General features: G+C 50.0%; 2 protein-coding genes across 2 annotated transcripts in view; one reads left to right on the top strand and one right to left on the bottom strand.

Annotated features, from left to right (window-relative positions):
• The first annotated feature begins 10665 nt into the window (after positions 1–10665).
• Positions 10666–12571, top strand: LOC120828918 (rhodopsin). Its single transcript, XM_040192611.2, has one exon. It carries the CDS (start codon positions 11182–11184, stop codon positions 12238–12240), a length of 1059 nt encoding a protein of 352 aa, XP_040048545.2. The 5' UTR covers positions 10666–11181; the 3' UTR covers positions 12241–12571.
• A 1488-nt stretch (positions 12572–14059) lies between these two features.
• Positions 14060–20033, bottom strand: part of LOC120828932 (membrane-associated guanylate kinase, WW and PDZ domain-containing protein 1-like) — a 58139-nt gene continuing 52165 nt past the window's right edge. The window contains exons 15-20 of the mRNA XM_078086142.1: positions 19724–19992; positions 19108–19195; positions 18963–19014; positions 18677–18820; positions 18447–18585; positions 14060–17064 (exon numbers count right to left, since the gene is read on the bottom strand). Of these exons, the coding sequence (XP_077942268.1) occupies positions 15983–17064; positions 18447–18585; positions 18677–18820; positions 18963–19014; positions 19108–19195; positions 19724–19992 (1774 nt within the window). The 3' untranslated portion in view covers positions 14060–15982. The remainder of the gene's footprint in view (positions 17065–18446; positions 18586–18676; positions 18821–18962; positions 19015–19107; positions 19196–19723; positions 19993–20033) is intronic.

Below are 20033 nucleotides of genomic sequence, written 5' to 3'. Positions count from 1 at the left end.
TTTTTACGGTGAGCCGCTTGTGATCGTGCCGCGCGGTTCTTTGTAAGACATCAAACCCCATCGGTGACATCGCTTTCTCATCCACAGCACAAACAGGAAGAGCGGAGTGCCGGAACCACGCGGGCTCGAAGAACACGCCGCCGAAAATACCCTCTGTGAAAGAAAAAAAAAAAAAAACGATTCATAAGAGACCAGATACAATTCACACTACTCTTTAAAAGGGCGAAGCAACTGTCGTCCCCTTCACAGGAACAACAACAAACACAGAGACGGACATGAAAAACACTTATTTCCTCTGGGTGAAAACACATTTCGCTGTTGTGCTCCGTTTTTTTTTTTTGTCGGGCCCTGCTTTATATAGATGACCTTCTCCACCTTGACAAAACATTTTGCAGGTAGCGAAACCAAAGAGGAAATGTATTTACAAGCCGTAACCGGAACGCGGACGGAGTGATTGCGTCCCAGTGTCCCTTTTCCAATTACCGGGCCCGCTTTGAGATGACTGCGGTCCGGGGTTATTATGTCCCTGGAAATATCAGCCTCTCCGCTGAAACCTAATAACGCTCAAACAAAATGGTTCCAGATGTTGCAGTAAGAATCCGCTAAAAAAAAGATCATTAGCTCCATTCTATTAAATATTGAGAATATGAGTGTTTATGCGAGCATTCGGTACGAGGAGATTAAGGCTTTTTTTTTTTATGAGCGGTGCTTCTTCTCGTCGCTCCTCACTTTTCCGGTGCTGCTGTCGAGGCCCGGAGACGCCTAAGGGGGGGTCAACGCTCGGTCGTACTTCTCTCTTCGGCGCCTTCAGGAGGATGAGCCATCGATTGCCTGGTGAGCTCAACGCACAAGTGCACGATTACGACGCAGCGACGATGATCCACCTTCCGTTCGATCCCAACGTGCTACTCAACCAGAAGATCCGAGGAGAGGGGGGGGGGGGGGGGGGGGGGGGGGAAGAAACAGCCATCGTTCATTTGTCAGCTTCCTCGTCTCTCAGACGTGTTTAATCTATTCTCATCCATCGCCTCCACCCGTTCCCGTGTCCTCCGTGTTCCCGTCGGAGCCGACTCCGACAACAAGTCAGCTGTAACGACTCTCCCAGAACTAAGCTGTCATTTATTTCCTCTCAAACCCCCCCCCCCCCCCCCCCCCCATAAAACTCAACTCAGAGGCCGTCGCAACACACACGTGGTGACATCCACACGCCAACATCCCCGCCAGTGTGCAGTGCGACGCACTCTGAACATTCGCTTTTGATGCGCTTCATCATCCCCGGCTTCAAAATGCCAGGAACTGCTTCCTCTGTGACACTTTGGCTTTTTAATTGAGCCGTCAAAAGAGAAGAGAAGCCTTTATGTTGAGATCTCTCGCTCAAGAATGAGACGCCGCCCTTGTTTCGTCCTGTGCTGCTTCCTATCTGCTTCATTTAAAACATGAAAGACGCCGCCTGACTGCGGCCGCTTGTCAGACTGGGGCTGCGATGCTGAATAAATCCTGCAGAATACAGCAAAAGATAATGTCGCATCTGGGGGATCCGCTTGCTCGTTCTATCATCCATTTGCCTCTTCCGCGAGGGCAGTAAATCACCTCTAATTGGATCTCGTGTGCAGCAGGACCGCAACTCCAGCCCCTCCGGACCCCCCCCCGACGACGTGCTGTTGGGCTAAAAAATGATGAGGCTGTCGTGTAACGTAAACTTTGCGTGTCCTCAGCAGATGGATTTTCCCGCTGGAGTTTTAATGAAGCCGCCTGAAAGGATGCGGCACATGAAAGGTAAACAGATCAGGAGGCTGATTTCGGTACCAGGAGTTATGAAACGCCCTCGTTTGCACATCTATTCCCGTCCGCTCTCCGGCGCCCCGCTATCGATGTCAATGTCGGCGGCCTCAGAAGGCATCTGGTCGAGCAGGAGGAGCAGGTCACCATAACATTGTTAGATCCAGAGCGGAGGGGGTCATGTGACAGCACGAAGAAAAGTCCCCCAGAAAGTCCATCTCAATCATCCCCCGTTCAGATTCAATGTCCTCTTTAGGGGACGACGACAGCTGCAGTTTGTACAAGCAGGATTAACCTCACAGCTTCTTCAAAATATGATTTTAAAACTACGACGGGAGGCCGACTGTCGCAGAAAAAAAAACGTATTAGTGACACAAAGAACGGTGTGAACCTCCAACAGCTTTTCTTTTGTCAAAGTCGGAAAGATCGAGGAGGTCGGACGCATTCGATGTTTTCCTGACGGGTTACAGGAAACAAAAGAAATGTGACGTTGAGAATAAGATGGTGTAAGCGGGGGAACAGCAGACGAGACAATGAAAGGTCGAGTCGTAGTCGGGGGGGGGGCAGAAGATGTAAAGATCTCTTTTGTAAAGATCTTTTCTTGAAGAGGTTTGAAAAAGAAATGAACTAGAAGTCAAGGACCGAATATTTCATGCTTTACTTGTGATTTTGTGTACTTACCGGACGGGGCGACCTAACGCGTTCCCAAACAGCCGCAGCGTGGACGAATGAAGGTCAAGGAGACTCACGGCGAGACGAGGTCTGGTGAGGGACGAGAAGCTGAGGAGGACAAGGCAGCCAGGAGCCTCCAGGAGACGTCATGACAAGCTAATGACAAGACGAGACGCGCGTGAGAAGTGGACGTGTCCCCCCCCCGCCCGCTGGTTTGTGGACCGCTGTTCTGAAGCCTCCTCTTGGCCGACGCCATCTTGGATTACAGCGGCCGCCATCTTGGTCTTTTCCAACCAGTGAACGGAGGTTACCGCATCGGGAAGGCAGAGGAAGGACGTACCACGGCAACGCCCTGTCAATCATAGTGAGTCCCGCCCCCCTTGGTTTGACTCCAAATGGACCAAATTGATTGAATGAGTGCAAACGACAACAACAACAACACAAACAGAATGCAGTTAGGCTCAAAAGGTATAAAAGCTTCATGTTATTTGCTGTTTTTGTAGACCGCTCAGATTTAAACTGTATTTCCCTTCATTAGTTTCCAGCATTCAGCTAAAGGGACTTGAATTAATGTAGCTAAATGCACCGCGTAGTATTTAATGTAATAAATGTTTTCATTTCACGTGAGATCACATGAAAGGACGGTACCGGCCCCGGCGCCCGGGCGGCTGCATCAGCAGGGACCCGCTTAAGTGGAGATAAATGGCTTCCGGTGGAGAGCCGAACACTGAAAAACCAAGCAGGAATATTTAGCAATTCAGCTATTACATGTGTGCCAAAATAGACTTCCAGCCGTCGAGACCTCACGGCATCTTTTGGTCTTCTTTCCATGATTGGAATCCGGCCGATCTGCTAAAGACGAAGTAAAAAGTGCAAAAAGGAGCAGACGTCAGTATAAAATCACAGAAGACTCTCAAAAACGAGTACAGGACGTCTGAATTGCAGGCTGTGAGAATAGAGAGGACGCGGACTGCTTGGCGTCTCGAGTCTCGTGACTCGTCTCGGCGCTCGTCCGGCGATCCTCGTCCGGCACGTTCCTTCCTGTCGGGTGCAACAAAACAAGCGGCGGGCCTCGTGCTCGCCGAACGCGGCGCCTAAAGCCCCGGTGTTAGTCGAAGCAGGCCCCGTCGAAAGCCCGGATCAGGGCTGCGCTGCCTCTGCTCACACAGGGTGTGTGTGTGTGTGTGTGTGTGTGTGTGTGTCTGTGTGTGTGAGTGGAATATCAAACCGTGCACACTGGCTCTCGGGCACACGGCCGCAATCTTTGTTATTTTATCAGACCGCGAGGAGTCTCCATCTCCTGGATGAGCGCTGAGCTTTATTTTTTGCAGGTAGCGAAAGAGTAAAAGCGTCCGTCATTACCCGTCGGCCCGCCTCCTTATCGGCGGCGGCGCTTTTAATGATCAAATATGGGCCGCGTCGTTAAGCGAGTCAAAAAGTGTGTGTTTTTGTGTGTGACAGAGTGAGAGAGAGATTGTGCATGTCGCCTTGAGCGGCAGGCGTGCTTCTTTATTTTAAGGCCGGTCGCGAGGAAGCTCGCGGGCGTCCTCCGGTTTGCACGAAAAGCACACAGAGACGCAGACGGACGCGCACAAACGCTGATTATTCCCCAACCACCCGGCTCTGATCGGCAAACGTACGTGAGCTCGTGTTTTTTAAGGCCCCCTTTTTGTCCTCCGGAAGGCAAGTAGATCCCAGCCGCCACAAATCGGCACGCCTTCGCCTGCTCTTCGTCTGCGGGACATGTCAATCTGGATTAACGCCGCCTCTTCCCGCCGCCGCATTCGCGTTGTGTCGAGCTAACCGGACGCATTCCGTTAGCGGGATGTAAGCGCGTTGTTGCCGTCGGTTTCCAGTTGTCTGTGTCCTCAGTCATGAATCATTGGAAAACATGCGTGTCGTTTTTAGCTTCTAATTGGTTTAAATGTGTTTTTTGATGGGGGCTGGAACCAAAGTCCCAAATGTTTTTGGCGTAGCGCCGCATATCCTTTTAAATGCTGTAAAGCCATGTAGACAACCAGTGCGGTAGTCATGGTAACAGATCAGCCTGTAATGTCAAGTAGGCTACGACAACAGAAGGACTCAGTACACCGAATAGCGAGTTCCATTTCTATCCACCTTTTAAAATTTCCTATCGCGATAATAATAATGATCTTTTTCTCAGACAAAGTCACATGACTCAAGTCAATTTCCCAGCAGGCCGGTTGCTCTGTCAATCATCAGGACGCCCCCCCCACCCCACCCCTCGACTGAAGCCTTGTCTACAGGAAACGTATAATATCTTATAGTATGATGTATAATAACTGTGACTTCAATCCACTGTGTTTGCAGCCGAAGCTCCTGGAACGTTCCTGTCAGACTCGAGTGTTTCCTAACAGCGAGAGTTCCCGAAACACCAAACCTACTTGATGTGGAACGCGGGTTTCATCTCTAGTTTATTACCCGTGCTATTTAGAAGACTGGAACACACACACACACACACACACACACACACACACATATGCACATGTCAAGTGAATCTCTTCTCCTCCAGACGAGTCGGATCCAGCTGCCAAGCAGATGGGGTGCAGAGCCTTTGTAGCCTATTCCCCGCCGCGCCCTCGGGAGCCCGATCCGTCATCTGCGGATCCGTCCCAGAGTCTGCTCCGCCCCTTGCCCCCCCCCCCTATTAAGGAAACAGGAGCCTTAATTGTAGAGTCCTAATTGGCTGACATGTTTGAGTCCCTCTCTCTCCTGTCACTTTCTCTAATTTGGGGACACAGTTGAAGAACCCAAAGCACACAGCGGAACCGGGCCTGGGGAGGGAGACGGCCGACGGGCGGGGAGTCGCTCCAGGGGTCGCGCACGAGTCAGATTCTTTTTTTTTTTCTTGGACTGACCGCGACCTCGCAGACTGCAGGCGTCCCACAAACGCACACATGACCAATATCAACACCAGCTGTTTAGATGTTATTCACGACCCCCCCCTCTCCCCCCCCCCCCCCCCCCCCCCCAGTTCCCTTTGACCTTTGATGTCATCGGACTTTGAGCTCGTGCTTCTCTCGACGAGGCTTCGGAACAACAATAAACAAGAGAAAAGGTTGATGCCCCCCCCACCCCTCCCTCCCCTTCCCTCTCCTCCTCCACCCACCTCCTTCTGCTACAACACACCGAGTCATAAATCCGATGAGACGAAGACGTAATGAAAAAACAAGCCCCGCTCTATCTTGCGCATCCTGCCGGCCCGATGGTGGACGCGTCTGCTGGAATATTGGACTCTAATTATAGTAAGAGGAGGATTGAAGCGGTTGGACGAGGCCCCGCGGAGCAGCAGTGCTGTCGGGAGGGTGGAAGCCGCGTTGGTCTCCTGAGAAGACGCGTTAGCGTGCTAACACTGGACGAAAGAAGGCCGGAGTTTGACTCGACAAACTCTGAATGGATGTTATTAAAAAAAAACGCTGCGTCGTGACATTTCTGCATCGGATGTCTGAAATACGTTTATCGTTCCCGGCACCACAAGTTTGGGCCGTGAGTTGGGCCTGGCACGTATTAAATGTACACCTGGATATTCGGCTTCGGGTTGCCAAAGTCGCCTCGGGGTTTCCGGCCCTGAGGGCCGCGAGGCGGCTCCAATTAGCAGCGTTGCGTTACCTGAACTTGGCCGGTTTGTGCGCCGCCCGCGACTCGTCTGGCGCCAGCCGAGGGGTCGGGGAGCGCAGGATGCACGGCGGGCTGCCCCGCTGCCTGGCACAGAATAAGCCTTCTACGGCGTGACGGGGGCCGGCGTGCCGGGAGCCCGAACTCTCTGCCAGGCTCCGGTCTACAACACCCCCCCCCCCCCAAAAAAAAATCTGTGTGACTGCTTAGCATATGAACACTGAGATATGATAAAAGGAGTTGAGAGCGGGCTGGTGAATATGTGTGGCTTTTGAAGCGGTTGTTGTGCGATTGCGTGCAGATGAGAGCGTAGGAGGTGTGTGTGTGTGTGTGTGTGTGTGTGTGTGTGTGTGTGTGTGTGTTTGCTGATGAGGGTGACATTTGTGCCCACAGTTAGAGGTCAAACCACCAGCATCTGGGGGCTTCTTCCTGCAAACCCTGTGACATCAGTCCAGGAGGCAAAAACCCACCTCAACCGGTCTGGTCCACCCTATACCCAGTGTGCGTGTGTGTGTGTGTGTGTGTGTGCGTGTGTGAAAGCAAGGACACTCCACACACCGCGGCTTCATCGCCTTAGCAACCAGTCGATTGGAAGATGATGAATCACGCCAAAGACGGCTATTTTCTTTGCGGTTGTCAAACATGAACAATGCGTGGCAAAGAGTCACAGGAGCGTCGCCACGGGCGCAATGTTGTGCGCGTGCGTGTGTGTGTTTGAACTTGAAAGGCTCCCATAAAGAGACACAAAGGAGGAGCAAAATCAAGCCTAAGCGGAGGATAATCAGGAGGAGGCGAGAGGGAGGCGACTGGAGATGCTTTTAAGAACCTTTATATTACATTTCTATTTCCTGCCACGCAAATAGGTGTTTCCCAAATAAACACACTTCCACTCCCTTGAGAGACCCCACCCGTATAGTTCCAGGTGAGAGCGGATGGTGTTGATGCAGCGTGGTCGGATCTCCTGCAGGGGGCCCTGACGAACAACGCAAGCTCATCTTCTCTGGACTTCAGAGGGGGCCGAAGGGGCCCGGATGCTCTCGCTGGCAAACGGCGTTCTTCAGAAGGAGGGGGGGGGGGGGGGGGGTCTCCTTCTACATATATTACCACCTGCTGCGAGTGCTGACACAGCCCCCCCCCGCCCCGCTCTAGAAGACATTCCACAGAAGCGCTGTTGTCACCATCAGTGTGAATAATTTATTGATCCGAGGCGCACCGGCACCTTCAAATAGGCCTGAAACGGGCTCCTCATCCGGCAGATGCCAGGACGCTTTCACGTGAAGCGGCACAGCGCCGCCTCTGGCAGAGCCCCAGAAAGCACCCGGCGCTCAGCATGTATACATGATGGTAACAGTGTGTCGGTACTCATTGGCCTGATGCACGACGCCAACAGTATGCCAGAATGAGTAAGCACGCACTTGCTTATCATTTAGTCCTTTGTGCATCATCGGCTCTCGTCTGTGCAGTTTCTGGTGTCTTTTTAATGTGTCATTTATTGCGCAAAACTGCCCCGGATGCAGTTTGCGGCTTCTGTAAATACGATTAGTTGTGTGAGGAATGGCTGACTTTTCTTTCCTCATTTCAGAATAGAAAATAATCTAAATCCTTTAGCTGTTTTTTTTTTTTTTATCACATATTATGTATTCTTGTTATTGACACAAATCTTTGCTTGCAGCTCTACAACCAAACAATCACTCAAAGCAAATTACATCAAAGATTATTTTAAGCTTCGCTCATCGACGCCCGGACAGTCAAACTCCCAAAACGACCCTCGGCGTCCTCCACACCGGCCCATGTTCTTTGTTGTTCTTGCCTCGGAGGGTCCGGTGATGTGTAACCCTCGGCGTGAAATGCACGTGGGGGCTGGTGGCGTGGAATGTGCCACAGTGTTCCTTCTTGTCCACCGGTCACTCACGCCAGAGTTCCCGTGGGCAGTGAGTGAGAGAGCATCACGCTCGGCCCACGCGTTTGTCCTCCGGAGCACCACAGTCATCCTCGTGTGCAGAGAGAGAGAGAGAGAGAGAGAGAGAGAGACAGGAAGTCAACACACCACAAGTTTTTACTTGTGAAAGGTCACCGCCAAGTCGAAGCTCCTCTGATTTCATTTGATGTTTCCTAGAAATTCTCACAGTAAAAGTTTGTTTAAAAGCTTTTGTTGTGAAGCAGTGAAATCAGCGTTATTATCAAAATCAAAGCGTCAGCTAAATGACCTGTAATGTGTCAAGGACACATTTCTCTGCTGGGAGAGAAATGGTGAAATAAAGTAGAGATCTGAAATCCTTAACCTGCAGTCCTGTGGGCGTCTTTTCGGGGAGAATATTGAGCTCTATTTCTAAGGACCCGGTGAAATTTGTTTGTATTTGCCATCGGGGCCTGAGGCCTCTAAGAACTCAAGATTTAACTGTCCATTTAGAAAGGGAGTTCAATGAAATCCAGCCATAACCACGCCAACGCCGTCCTGCGCTTACACTTCTCTGTCATCCGCGTCTCCTTCTTTTATTCCCTGTGAGTTAAGATTACTCTGACGTCTTGGTTCAAAAAGAATCAATGATTTTCCGGCCGCAAAGAGAGAACGTCTGAGGATTTGTAGTTCTCCCGTCTCCCTGTAGAGGGCAGCGCTTCACCCACAGAAGCGCAGAGGCTTCGCAGCTTAGCAACCGGTGGTTCCCGAGCTCTTCCGGTACCCGAGAGGATGAAAGGCTGGTTCTCATCACTCCTGTGGACGCCATCGTGTTCTTACCCGATGGCCTCGCGTTCTTACCAAGGATCCTCATGTTATTGCTGCGGGTTTCCTCATTTGTCAGAAGTCACACTTTATCAGCCCACCAGGCCGGTCTCCATGGTAACATCAACTTTGTACATTCACATATTTGTGTTTGAGGACGTGCAAGTTGATGAACGAGTGTGTGTGTGTGTGTGACAGGTCGGTCCTGTTGTAAAGATAATTTAACGATAATTCAAGGCTCAGAGAAAACCTCGAAGCCTTTTGTTTTCATGGCACATTTGATTATTTTACAGCTGACGTCATTAAGTCCCAGTGTCAGATACTTTCATAATTATTTTCCACATTCTTATTATTCTCCAGCAGAGAGCAGCGTTCACTCAGAAAATAACACGCTTCTCTTCACTGGAGCTCTGCAATCCACAAGAGCACCATCAGCTGTAGATCGGATGATGTATCTGATCCAAAAAAAAACAGCTTTGGGTTCTAGAGACAAATTATGATCGTTTTTATCTTTTTTACACTTTTTTAGAGGCCAGATGATTAATCAATTAATCAAAAATAAATTTAAAAACCTGATGAATGATGATTTAATGGTTGGTTGGGGATCAATGTGAGATTCAATATCAGGAAACTGTAAAAGACAATAGCCTTAATTCACACCCAAAGGTGCTGAATACCTGCAGAACAACTTATTCTTTAAGACACTCAGACCTGACACAACACATCGCATTAACAATAACACAAAACACGGCGTCTGTTTGTCATGTGCAGATTATTACACGGTGAATTAATAAAGCTTTGGTTTCATTGGCAACTACTACTGTAAATACTTACTTGTTGCTCATATACACACTATCATACAGTTCCATTATTCTGACTCCTCTGTTCCTTTTGTCTGAAGACAGCAACAACGTGCACAGCGAGAGTGACCCTCTGCCACATTAAATCCATCACAGGCCTGTGAGAGTAACATAAGCCCCAAATCTCTTTAATACAACCGCCATTAGGAAAGTGCTGAGCTCTTTACTGACAGCTAAGACGCCGCTGCTTCTGCTCTACTTTCAACGCACATCGGGATGCACTTTTAAGGTCTGTTTTCTGCTGCTGTCTTGGGCCAGAAATCTGTAAAGTAAACACAGGGGAGTTTATTCAGTAGAGATCATATACAGTAAAATGTCAGGATTTAAGACCGAAGATCTAGAACCCCGGTCCTTGAGGACTTGCCCTTCTCTCTAGTCCCTCCAAAAGGCCTCTGCTATAAGACTTGTACGTTTAATGCATCCTCTTACGCCTGAGGTCACGAGGTCAAGCCCCCGGGCGCATGGAGAGGCCCGCCCCCTCAAAGAGAAACTAAAAATCTCCATCACGCCATCTCACGTCCTCCCCCAGTGTCTCAGACCTAAAAGGACAACCTCCTTCTGTCCGAGTTTTCATAGAGACGTGCATCAGCGGACATTTGATGTCAGTAAACACTGAATAGCGCGTGCTGTTAGCGGGAGCTAACGGCTAGTGTGTTAGCATTGGTCTTTTATCCTTTAAACTTAGGGAAATAGCAACTTTACCAGACGCAGGGAGGGTTTAATGAAGAGACGTGACTCTAATGTTCACCACAACCTGTTTGTTTCTTTTGTAAAATGACGGAAAGGACCCCTGGTGGTACGATGTGTACGTGAGAGTGTATTAACACCTACACTAGTGTTTCAAAGACACAACGTACGAGCCTTTGCACCTTTCTCCACTACGTCAACTGATTCTTGGGATTGAACTGTAAATAACAAATGAAAACCAAGCTATGAAATATCCAATATGTTGAGGGTAGGGCTGCAGTGAAAGATGATTGACAGGCAATTCATTGTTATATATCTATATCTATATATTAATTGCTCTATTACATTTAAAGCAAAAAAGCTAAACGTATGATTTCTTGAGAGATTTAATGTATTTTCTTTATCATTTGTGATAGACAAGAAGATCAGTGTCTACAGAACTTAGAGAGTTAAAGTCCTACAGACTAGAGCACAGAAACACTAGCAGTATCTAGTCCTCACAAAAAGATCTTTTCACATGAGGCGTCGGGCTTTAGAATAAACAGTTATGGAGAAGCTCGGCGACTGAACACGGGCATGTGCAACCTTAATATCTTGATGAGCGATCACTTATGTTTGCAGTGGTGGCTGGATTAGATATTACCGGTGGCCTAAATCACTTTGTGCTGACGGATTTGGAAAGTGATAATCCAAGGTGTGCCTTTTAAAAGCCGGTCGGCGGCCACCTGGGGTCCATTTGTAGCAGGGTCCCCCTCCATCGCTCGCCTGACAACAGCCAGAAGAAACCAAACCGAACCGGGACGATCGCAACCGCCAGCCGCAACCATGAACGGCACAGAGGGACCCTACTTCTACGTCCCCATGATGAACACCACGGGCATCGTGCGGAGTCCTTATGAATACCCTCAGTACTACCTTGTCAACCCGGCGGCCTACGCCGCCCTGGGGGCCTACATGTTCCTGCTCATCCTCGTGGGCTTCCCCGTCAACTTCCTCACCCTCTACGTCACCCTCGAACACAAGAAGCTGCGGACCCCTCTAAACTACATCCTGCTGAACCTGGCGGTGGCCAACCTCTTCATGGTGCTGGGCGGGTTCACCACGACCATGTACACCTCCATGCACGGCTACTTCGTCCTGGGTCGCCTGGGCTGCAACGTGGAGGGCTTCTTCGCCACGCTGGGCGGCGAGATCGCCCTGTGGTCGCTGGTGGTCCTGGCCGTGGAAAGGTGGGTGGTCGTCTGCAAGCCCATCGCCAACTTCCGCTTCGGCGAGGACCACGCCATCATGGGTCTGGCCCTCACCTGGGTCATGGCCTCGGCCTGCGCCGTGCCGCCCCTGGTCGGCTGGTCCCGCTACATCCCCGAGGGCATGCAGTGCTCGTGCGGAGTCGACTACTACACGCGTGCCGAGGGCTTCAACAACGAAAGCTTCGTCATCTACATGTTCGTCTGCCACTTCATGATCCCGATGACGATCATTTTCTTCTGCTACGGACGGCTGCTGTGCGCCGTCAAGGAGGCCGCCGCCGCCCAGCAGGAGTCCGAGACCACCCAGAGGGCCGAGAGGGAGGTCAGCCGCATGGTGGTGATCATGGTCATCGCCTTCCTGGTGTGCTGGGTGCCCTACGCCAGCGTGGCCTGGTTTATCTTCTGCAATCAGGGATCCGAGTTCGGACCCGTCTTCATGACCATCCCGGCCTTCTTTGCCAAGAGCTCGTCCGTCTACAACCCGTTGATCTACATCTGCATGAACAAGCAGTTCCGCCACTGCATGATCACCACATTGTGCTGCGGGAAGAATCCCTTCGAGGAGGAGGAGGGCGCGTCCTCCACGAAGACCGAGGCCTCCTCCGTCTCCACCAGCTCCGTGTCTCCCGCGTAAGAGGGGCCGATCCACCGAACCAGAGAAGAAGACTTCCGCCCCGACCCCCCCCCCGGGAAACGTCTACAGAAATAACTTTTTGTATTTTTACAAATGTGTTGGTTCAACCTAAAGACAGTTGCAGGTCAAGTCAGCCCACTACAGAGTTGTTCCTGCATGTACAGAATATCCAACTCGAAAAATGTCATAGATTTTTTTTTTTTCCTGAGAGGAAAGGGATGAAAAAAAAAAGTTTATCTTTTACGGTTGGATCCTATATGATACTGGCTTATTTTTGAATGTAGAGGCATGTAATCAAAGCAACGTAAAATAAAACGCACTTTGCAAATGACTCCTGTTTATGTTTTGCTTACAATTTGGGTGGTTGAGATCATATGAATGTAGTATATTTAATCAAATGAATAAATGTAAACGACTTATTCATAACGCATTCATGTCTTGAGTCAGTTTCTACTTTAAAGCTCTTTTTGAAGCGACTGCTTCTCATTTCAACCAGAGGTCACCTTAGACTTAAAACTTGTCCCACCTGGGATTACGACATTGCTAATCAGGGATGAATGACATAACACCAACTCTATCTGATGACGGATATTAATTGTATTAATAAAAGGTTAACACCGATAAAGGCTTAACGATATAAGAGACACCTTGACGAAGGGTTACGGAATGGAAACAGTACTCTTATCTCATATCACAAACCGTATAAATGAAGATTCAGTACAAATTGTTATATTTCTAGTACTTCTAAACAGTATTTTACTATTAAGGGCTTAAAAACACACTTTAATTCAGTTGTTATTATAATTTTATTAAAGGAGAAAAACATTGGAAGTTTTTCCATTGCCTCCCAACATGGCAACAAGCTAAGCTAACGGTGATATCGGTGCTAACAATGCTAACGGTGGTTTTAATATTGCTTATGAATGCCAACCAGGGGGATTTAAAGTGAGGTGATACCAGATATAATAGCTGATTGTAAAAAGAATACGTAAATATGACATCATAACTGTGCATCTTGTGGACTTAAGGAAGATTGTGTACAACATTTCTCTATCGATTTCCAAAACGTAGGAAACGGATTCAGCTAAAATACAGTGATGCAGTAATACCACCAGTAATTAATAGTGAATACTGCGCTAAAGTGAATCTATAAAACATGGTTCCCCGCTAGATCTTCATGTTTACGGCGTCTTCGCCTCACAAGGACGCTCTTTGAGTCCTCCGTGTTCTGAATGGCAGGAACTCTTTGTGGCTTGTGCAGTTCGCCAGACGCGAGAAAAACAAACACCCCAAGATCTCTGCCATAGTGACCTTCGTGCGTTGCTATAGCAACCACCGTACCGGCGGATGTTTCGTGGGATACAGATAAACCCATCGAAGAGTCTGAAGTCAAGCTTAAGGGGAGAAAAACCGAAAAAGTCCTGCTCTAAAAATGTTAATGAAGGAATTTGAAGAATGTTGGATAGATGGCAACTGGCTTTCTGTAAATAAAATATTCCTAATTACTACGCCAATACTACGCCCATTTGAGATGATAAAGCTTATAAGTGGTGCGTTTGGATATTTAAAACAAACGTATTGCATGTAATGATGTAATGTGTTGTAGTACGAAGACTGCATCCGTCTGACAGCTCATTCTATTGACTATTCTATGCTCCTATTATGTTACTATCGTGGATTTAAGAGCGTACATTGTAGTTATTAAATGCTGAATATTTAAACGTAGCGTGACCACGACGGTGATTTGATCAAAGCGGTTTAACAAAAACCACAAAGGCCCCTCCAGGGACGCCGTGCAGAAATATGAAATCCTTTTGAATTTGTATGGAAAACTTTATTTGATAATAAAAATAGCATTCACAGACTTCTTTTGATAGCTACATATACATCGTAATCCATCTCAAGGAAAGAAGCTGGATAAGTCCACATCTACTTGTATTTAGACTAATGTTATGTATAGCTTCATGGGTCAAATAAAGCTATGAACAATGTAGTATTTATATATGCATAGTTTTATAAAAAAGATTGGCCCATATACATGTACTGCTTTTATCAACACAGAGACAGCATTATGTCCGGAGCACATTGCAAGAAATAATGCTTGAAGAACACAGACTGCATACAAGTGCTTTATAATACAAAGGCAGGCTAACCATCGAGAGAGATTCAAACCATCAAACAGTTTCTGATCGACCAAATACAGACTTTCATTTTTAAAACGTCTTTACATACCTGATCCAGAGTAAATTAACATATTTTCCATAAATCATCAGGTCCATTTCAGAGATATAAACACAATATCACATTCCTCACGGCTGAGGTTGTCCATAAATTTCTCTTTTGTACAAGAAAAAGGCAACATTTTATTCCTTGACAGGTTCCTAATAGTTACATTGAAAAAAAAAAATCTTTACAGGTGATGGCCAACAGGTTAACTTCATAAATGTGTTCTTTTTTTTTCTTCTTTTTCGTTCTTTTGTTAATACAGTACCATGGCGACAACAGTGATCAAACAATGCGTTTGTTGTGTTTTTTTTATCCCAATATATTTTAGTTCTTTAATGAAACATAAAACAGAGAACACACACAAAACATCATCGTGAAGCAGCAGTCAGACTCCAGTGGCGCGACGGCTTGGCTCAGCACGGCCCGGCTTGGCTCAGCGCGGCAGGTCGGTCGACTTTGTCGCCGCGTCAGCTCTTTGTGTCGTCGGCAACACGAGGACGGGGGCCAAACAATCACTGTGCATGTTCCTTATTCCCGCTCACAGCTAAGGGGCTCAACTACACTTCATTGTACACATGCACCTTGCACAGGGGTAATTTACACTCTTTTGGGGTGGGGGGTGGCAGAGGGGGGGTCGTGTGTTACGGCAGCTGAACGCTGGTTTTGTGGCATAATGCAGACTCATCAATTTAGGTTTCTCTCGTTTTTTGAAGCTATTTCTGGGAGAAAATAATGACGCGGTAGTCTGATCTCTTTTTGTTAATTTGGGGTGGGGGGGGGGTGGGGGGGTTGTGGGAGCACGTTTTGGGCGAAAGGAGGGTGGAGCTGCCATCGAGTTCGAGGGTGCGACACAAAGTAAAGGTACAGCATGCTTTCCTTCGGTGTGCTCGTCTTCCTCGAGTCTTCAAGGAATGAAGCTCGCTCAGGATATGTGCCAATTAAAAGAATAAATTTAAAAAAAGTGAGCAAATCCAAAACACAAAGTCATATATTATTTATATAATTATCACTCGCCTTTCACCGTCAGATCTTAAATTTAGATTTTTCTCTTTTTTTTCGTCTCTGCCTGAACGTGACTTTCTTGTGCTATCGTTTGTTCAGTGAAGCGATTCAGGAATGAAACAGACATCTAAAAAAAAACAAAAAAGTTGAAAACAAGCTTAGAAGAATTTCACAACTGGAAGCATTGTTTCGTTTCACCTCTGAGGGAACAAATATTTAGATTCAGCAAATGCCTACAAAAAGCAATATCACCGATTTCATATGCAGGCACAGACAATACCTTCACAACAGTACATCAACCTCTGGTTATGTCCAAAATAACTATAACAAAAAAAAACAACCAGCATGAACTGATGGAAGGATTGAACTCCTGCTGTTCTGTGAATCTCCGGATGGGATCACGAGTAGTCAACCAGATAAAGGACAAAGAGTTTTAGCATCCTCACGGGTCCAGTGTATTGTACAAAGTCTGCACAGATAGAGGAGAGAGTGGCGAGGAGGCGGGTCTCCGTCCCTAGATGCTGAGGTCGGGGCTTTCTTTGTACAGCCTCCTCTTGGGCTCGGGGAGCTGGTTGGCGCCGCGGACTCCCGCGTTATTCTTGTGGCCCGCGTTGCTGTAGGCGGCGTTGTTGTTGTGCGCGGCGTTGTTCTTCGTCACGCCGTAGTAATCCACCAGTCGAGGGGGCGGCGCCGCGTAGCTCGGCTCGTCCCGGCTGTAGTTGCTGTCGGGGGAGGAGTCCCGTTCCGTCCGGCACCGCCGCTGCGGGGTCCCGTTGGTCGACCACCGCTCCTCCCCCCTCTCCGAGGAAGAGTCTCTCAGGAGGTTGGCGTTCCTGGCGGCCCTGTCGCAGGCGCGGCCCCTGGCCGGGGGCGAGGGGTCCCCGTTCTTGTGGGCGCGCTCGGGGGTCGAGGCCGCCCGCGAGTCCCTCGGGAGCCGCCGCTCGTGGAACCGGCGCTCGGGCGTGGCCGCGAGGAAGCCGCCGTCGTCGCGCTCCCTCTCGGGCGTGCGGTCCCGGGGCGCCCGCTCCGCCCTGCGGTCCATGGACTTGGCCCGCCGGCGGTCCGGAGACGGGGCCCGCTTCGGCGTGGGCGAGCGGTCCAGCGAGCCGCGGCGCTGCTGCCGGAACCTTCCGTCCAAGGTGGAGCTGCTGCCCGAGGGCTCCCGCCCCCTGAGCTTCTGGGCGGCGGCGGCCTTCTTCCCCGAGCTGTCTTTCCTCAGAGTCTTCAGGAGTTTGGAGATGCCGCTCTCCGACTCCGACTTCTTGACCTTGCGGCCTCGGCTCTTCTTGTTGCTGCCGCTGCCGCTGTTGTAAGTGTTGTCTGGAGACTGCTGTCTGAGGGTGCTTTGACTGTGATTGTTATTCCAGGTGTGATGGTGGTGGGGGTTGAATTGCCGGCCTTGGTAGTCCATCTGATCTGACCCGGCCCTCTCCCTGTCCCGGCCACGCGCAGCCTCCTCCTGGCGTGATGGTTTGTGAAGGTCTGGTGGATAACTGGACTCCGATGAGGTGTGATATCGGCTGTTAGGCGGCAGCGTTCTCACTTCCGGAGTGTTTTGTGCCCCGGGTGTGGGAGGGTGCCCGTCACTGCCGCCGTCTGCAGGAGAGGAGAAAGGAAGAGAAGCCGGTTGACCAGAAACACCTCCAGAGAGCCGAAGAGGTTCAGGGAATGCTGATACAACGGCCACGTGAGACATCTATCGCGTCGAGCAGGCGTAAACTTTCCTTGTTGGCTCATGTCAGCTGTCGCTTTGACATGACGGAAAGCCAATGCACAGATTTATGGAAACCATGCGTGCACCGTGTACATCTGCCGAGAACCAATCGGGGCCAATTTTAAATGAGTCGCGAACGATAAAATGCATCGAAGCGATAAATCACTTCGACGTTTTTTTTTTTTTGTCCTCTAGAGACACAAGGTGATGTCAGCAACCACAGCGGGGGGCAACACATCGGCAACACAAAAGGTGTTTTGCTGCAAAAAATGACATTGAGGTTTCTATGGCAGCGGCATGTGAGGTGGCGTTAAATTAGTCCCAGGGGAGAGAGGTCTGGTGTGGTTGCTGGCGGAGCGGGTGGCGGTTTGTGCGGATTCACGTTTTATTCAGGCAAGACACAGAGCATGCACACTATGTAGACACACCCGCGCGCCAAACACAAACAGAGCGTATTCAGGTCGGGATGAGCTGGGCGGGACGGGTGGATGAGGACGGGGAAGGAACAAAGGACGGCGGGGGGAGAGTGGATTGGGACAGACTTTTGGCTACAAACCGTGGTCTGATTTTGGCCCATTAGGTAGAAACAGGGCTCTCCCATCTTGTCATTCCTCATTGTACCAACAGCGAGATGAGGAGTCATCATCGCTGGCGAGAGGAGGAAGAGCCCGGCAACAAGAGTCAGAGAGAAGGGAGGAGGAGTCGAGAGGAGAAAACAGAGAAGAACAGACAAGAGAGGCTGTTTCACAGTGCATCGCAACAGAGAGACCAAGGGCTTCCGTCGTGAAAGACAAGAAATATTACACTCGATACAACATCGTGAAATCCATCTGTGAAGGGAGTAGAAGATTAAATCCCGGAGAAAAACAAGGCCAAGAAACAGGACAATATGACTCACAGTGCACGAGCAGAGCGGGAATATTACTCCAGTTGTGTAACATCTGCTGCAGATCTCACAAACAGGCTTTCCTTCAATTGTTTGATAACAGCAGCTCGACTACGAGCGTCACTATAAAAAAAAACATGGAGCAGGAAGCGCTCAGTACATCACGTCACTCAGCTGACGCTTTAAATCCAAAGCGACGAACGTCAACTCATTGTTTACATTTTTTATTTGGAGCGATTAGGGTTTGGGTGTCAGAGTTGACATGGGACAACCACCCAACCTTGCAGGTTCCCGGTGTGCCCACTCTACTCCACCCTCTCTACTCCACCCTCATGAAGTGGGACAACGACACGGGGGGGAGGCGCCGCGCGTACGTACCATATTCAGGGACGGATCCGTCCCCCCGCTTGAGGACGAGGCGCGCCCTCCGGCCGCCGCTCTTGATCAGCTCGATGGCGCGCGAGTGCATCATGTTCTTTGTGCTCTCCCCGTTGATCTCCAGGATCTCGTCCCCCACCTGAAAACACCAGGGGGCCACGTTGGCGACGGAGAGGGAGCGTCACAGATCCAGGTTCAGTCATTTTTTTTGGGGGGGGGGGTTTTCTTACCCTCATCTTGCCGTTTCTGACGGCCGCCCCGTCCTCGGCGAGTCTCAGCACGTACAGGTCCATGCTGTACTCCCGTCCGCCTCTCAGGCTGAAGCCGAAGCCTTTGCTGTCCCGCTCCAGGTCCACGGAATAGAACTCGGCATCCTGCGAGACACGGAGCGATGACGTCACGGGGGGGGGGGGGAGGCCAGAGAGGAGCAGTACAACAACCTCGCCGAGCAAGGGAGGCGTGACCGCCAAACGTGACCCGAAAGAAAAACCCTGCAAATAAGGCCCGGACCCTCACCTGAATGTGTGCGGGCGGAGGGGGCGGAGCTCCTTTGGACTTTGAGTTGTTCCTTTAAGGGAGAGAAGCTCGCATGAATACACACAACGTTGGGCTGTTTGAAGAGGATACGTCCCAGGAACCGGACGGACGCGTCGGCACTCACCGGGACTCGCTGGCCTGCTGAGGTGTGTGTGTGGTGGTGATGGTGGCGATCTTCTCGGCATTAGTCAGCAGAGAAGCATTGGAAGATTCTGCAAAAAAAGAAGCAACTGAGTTCAAACGAAGTGACCGCTCTCGTTAAATGCGTTTGTCACCGATGACGTCACCGATGACGTCACTGTCACCGGCCTGACGCCGCCTGCCTGCGGTGCTGTCGTCTGCTCATGAACAACTCTGAACCTCAAGTAGCCCCGAATGTGAAAAGCGGGGGAAGAAAACGGCGTTTTGGCCCCTAATCGAGCTTCCCTCTCCGTCTCGGCGGAGGGTGTTACATCGCGCCAGCCGGGCAAAATAAGCACCCTCGCTGCGCCACGCGACACATTCCACTCAAAATCATGTCGCAAACTGCGCTTGTGCCGCAACATTATGAGCTTTATTTTCCACTGCTGCACTAAGCCGGAGAGATTAACACCAACGGGGAAGCACTTGATTAAAAGGGAGCCGGCGCAAAAATACTGCAGAGGAAACAAACACAGGAAGAAGCTTTGAGGGGGTGGGGGGGTCCTCAGACTCCTCTCTCACCCTCCCGGCCAGCAAGGAGTCACATGGACGAGCCTTACCATCACCCGGGATGATCCGGAGCGACACCGTGTTCCCGGCTTCTTTGATCAGGTTGACGATGTCCGAGTGCGACTTGTTGGTGATGGAGCAGCAGTTGACGGACAATATCCGGTCGCCGACCTTCAGCTTCCCGCAGCGGTCCGCCGGGCTGCCCTCGATGATGCGTCCTATTTTGTGGGGCATGGCCACGCAGGCGTTTCCGGCTTTTTGCGTTAGTTTAGTTTGTTTGTTTTGGCGTGATGGAGACGGTGTGCGGCGGTTATTTGGGATTCATGGGTGTCGATTGGTAGCGTTGATTTTTAGAAGGGA

Source organism: Gasterosteus aculeatus, chromosome 2 (assembly GCF_964276395.1).
Source record: "Gasterosteus aculeatus chromosome 2, fGasAcu3.hap1.1, whole genome shotgun sequence".
NCBI lineage: Eukaryota > Metazoa > Chordata > Actinopteri > Perciformes > Gasterosteidae > Gasterosteus > Gasterosteus aculeatus.
This window is presented reverse-complemented; position numbering and strand designations above follow the sequence as displayed.

Excerpts from the sequence above, each read along its gene's own strand:
- LOC120828918 (XM_040192611.2), top strand. The coding sequence starts at position 11,182 with ATGAACGGCACAGAGGGACCCTACTTCTACGTCCCCATGATGAACACC.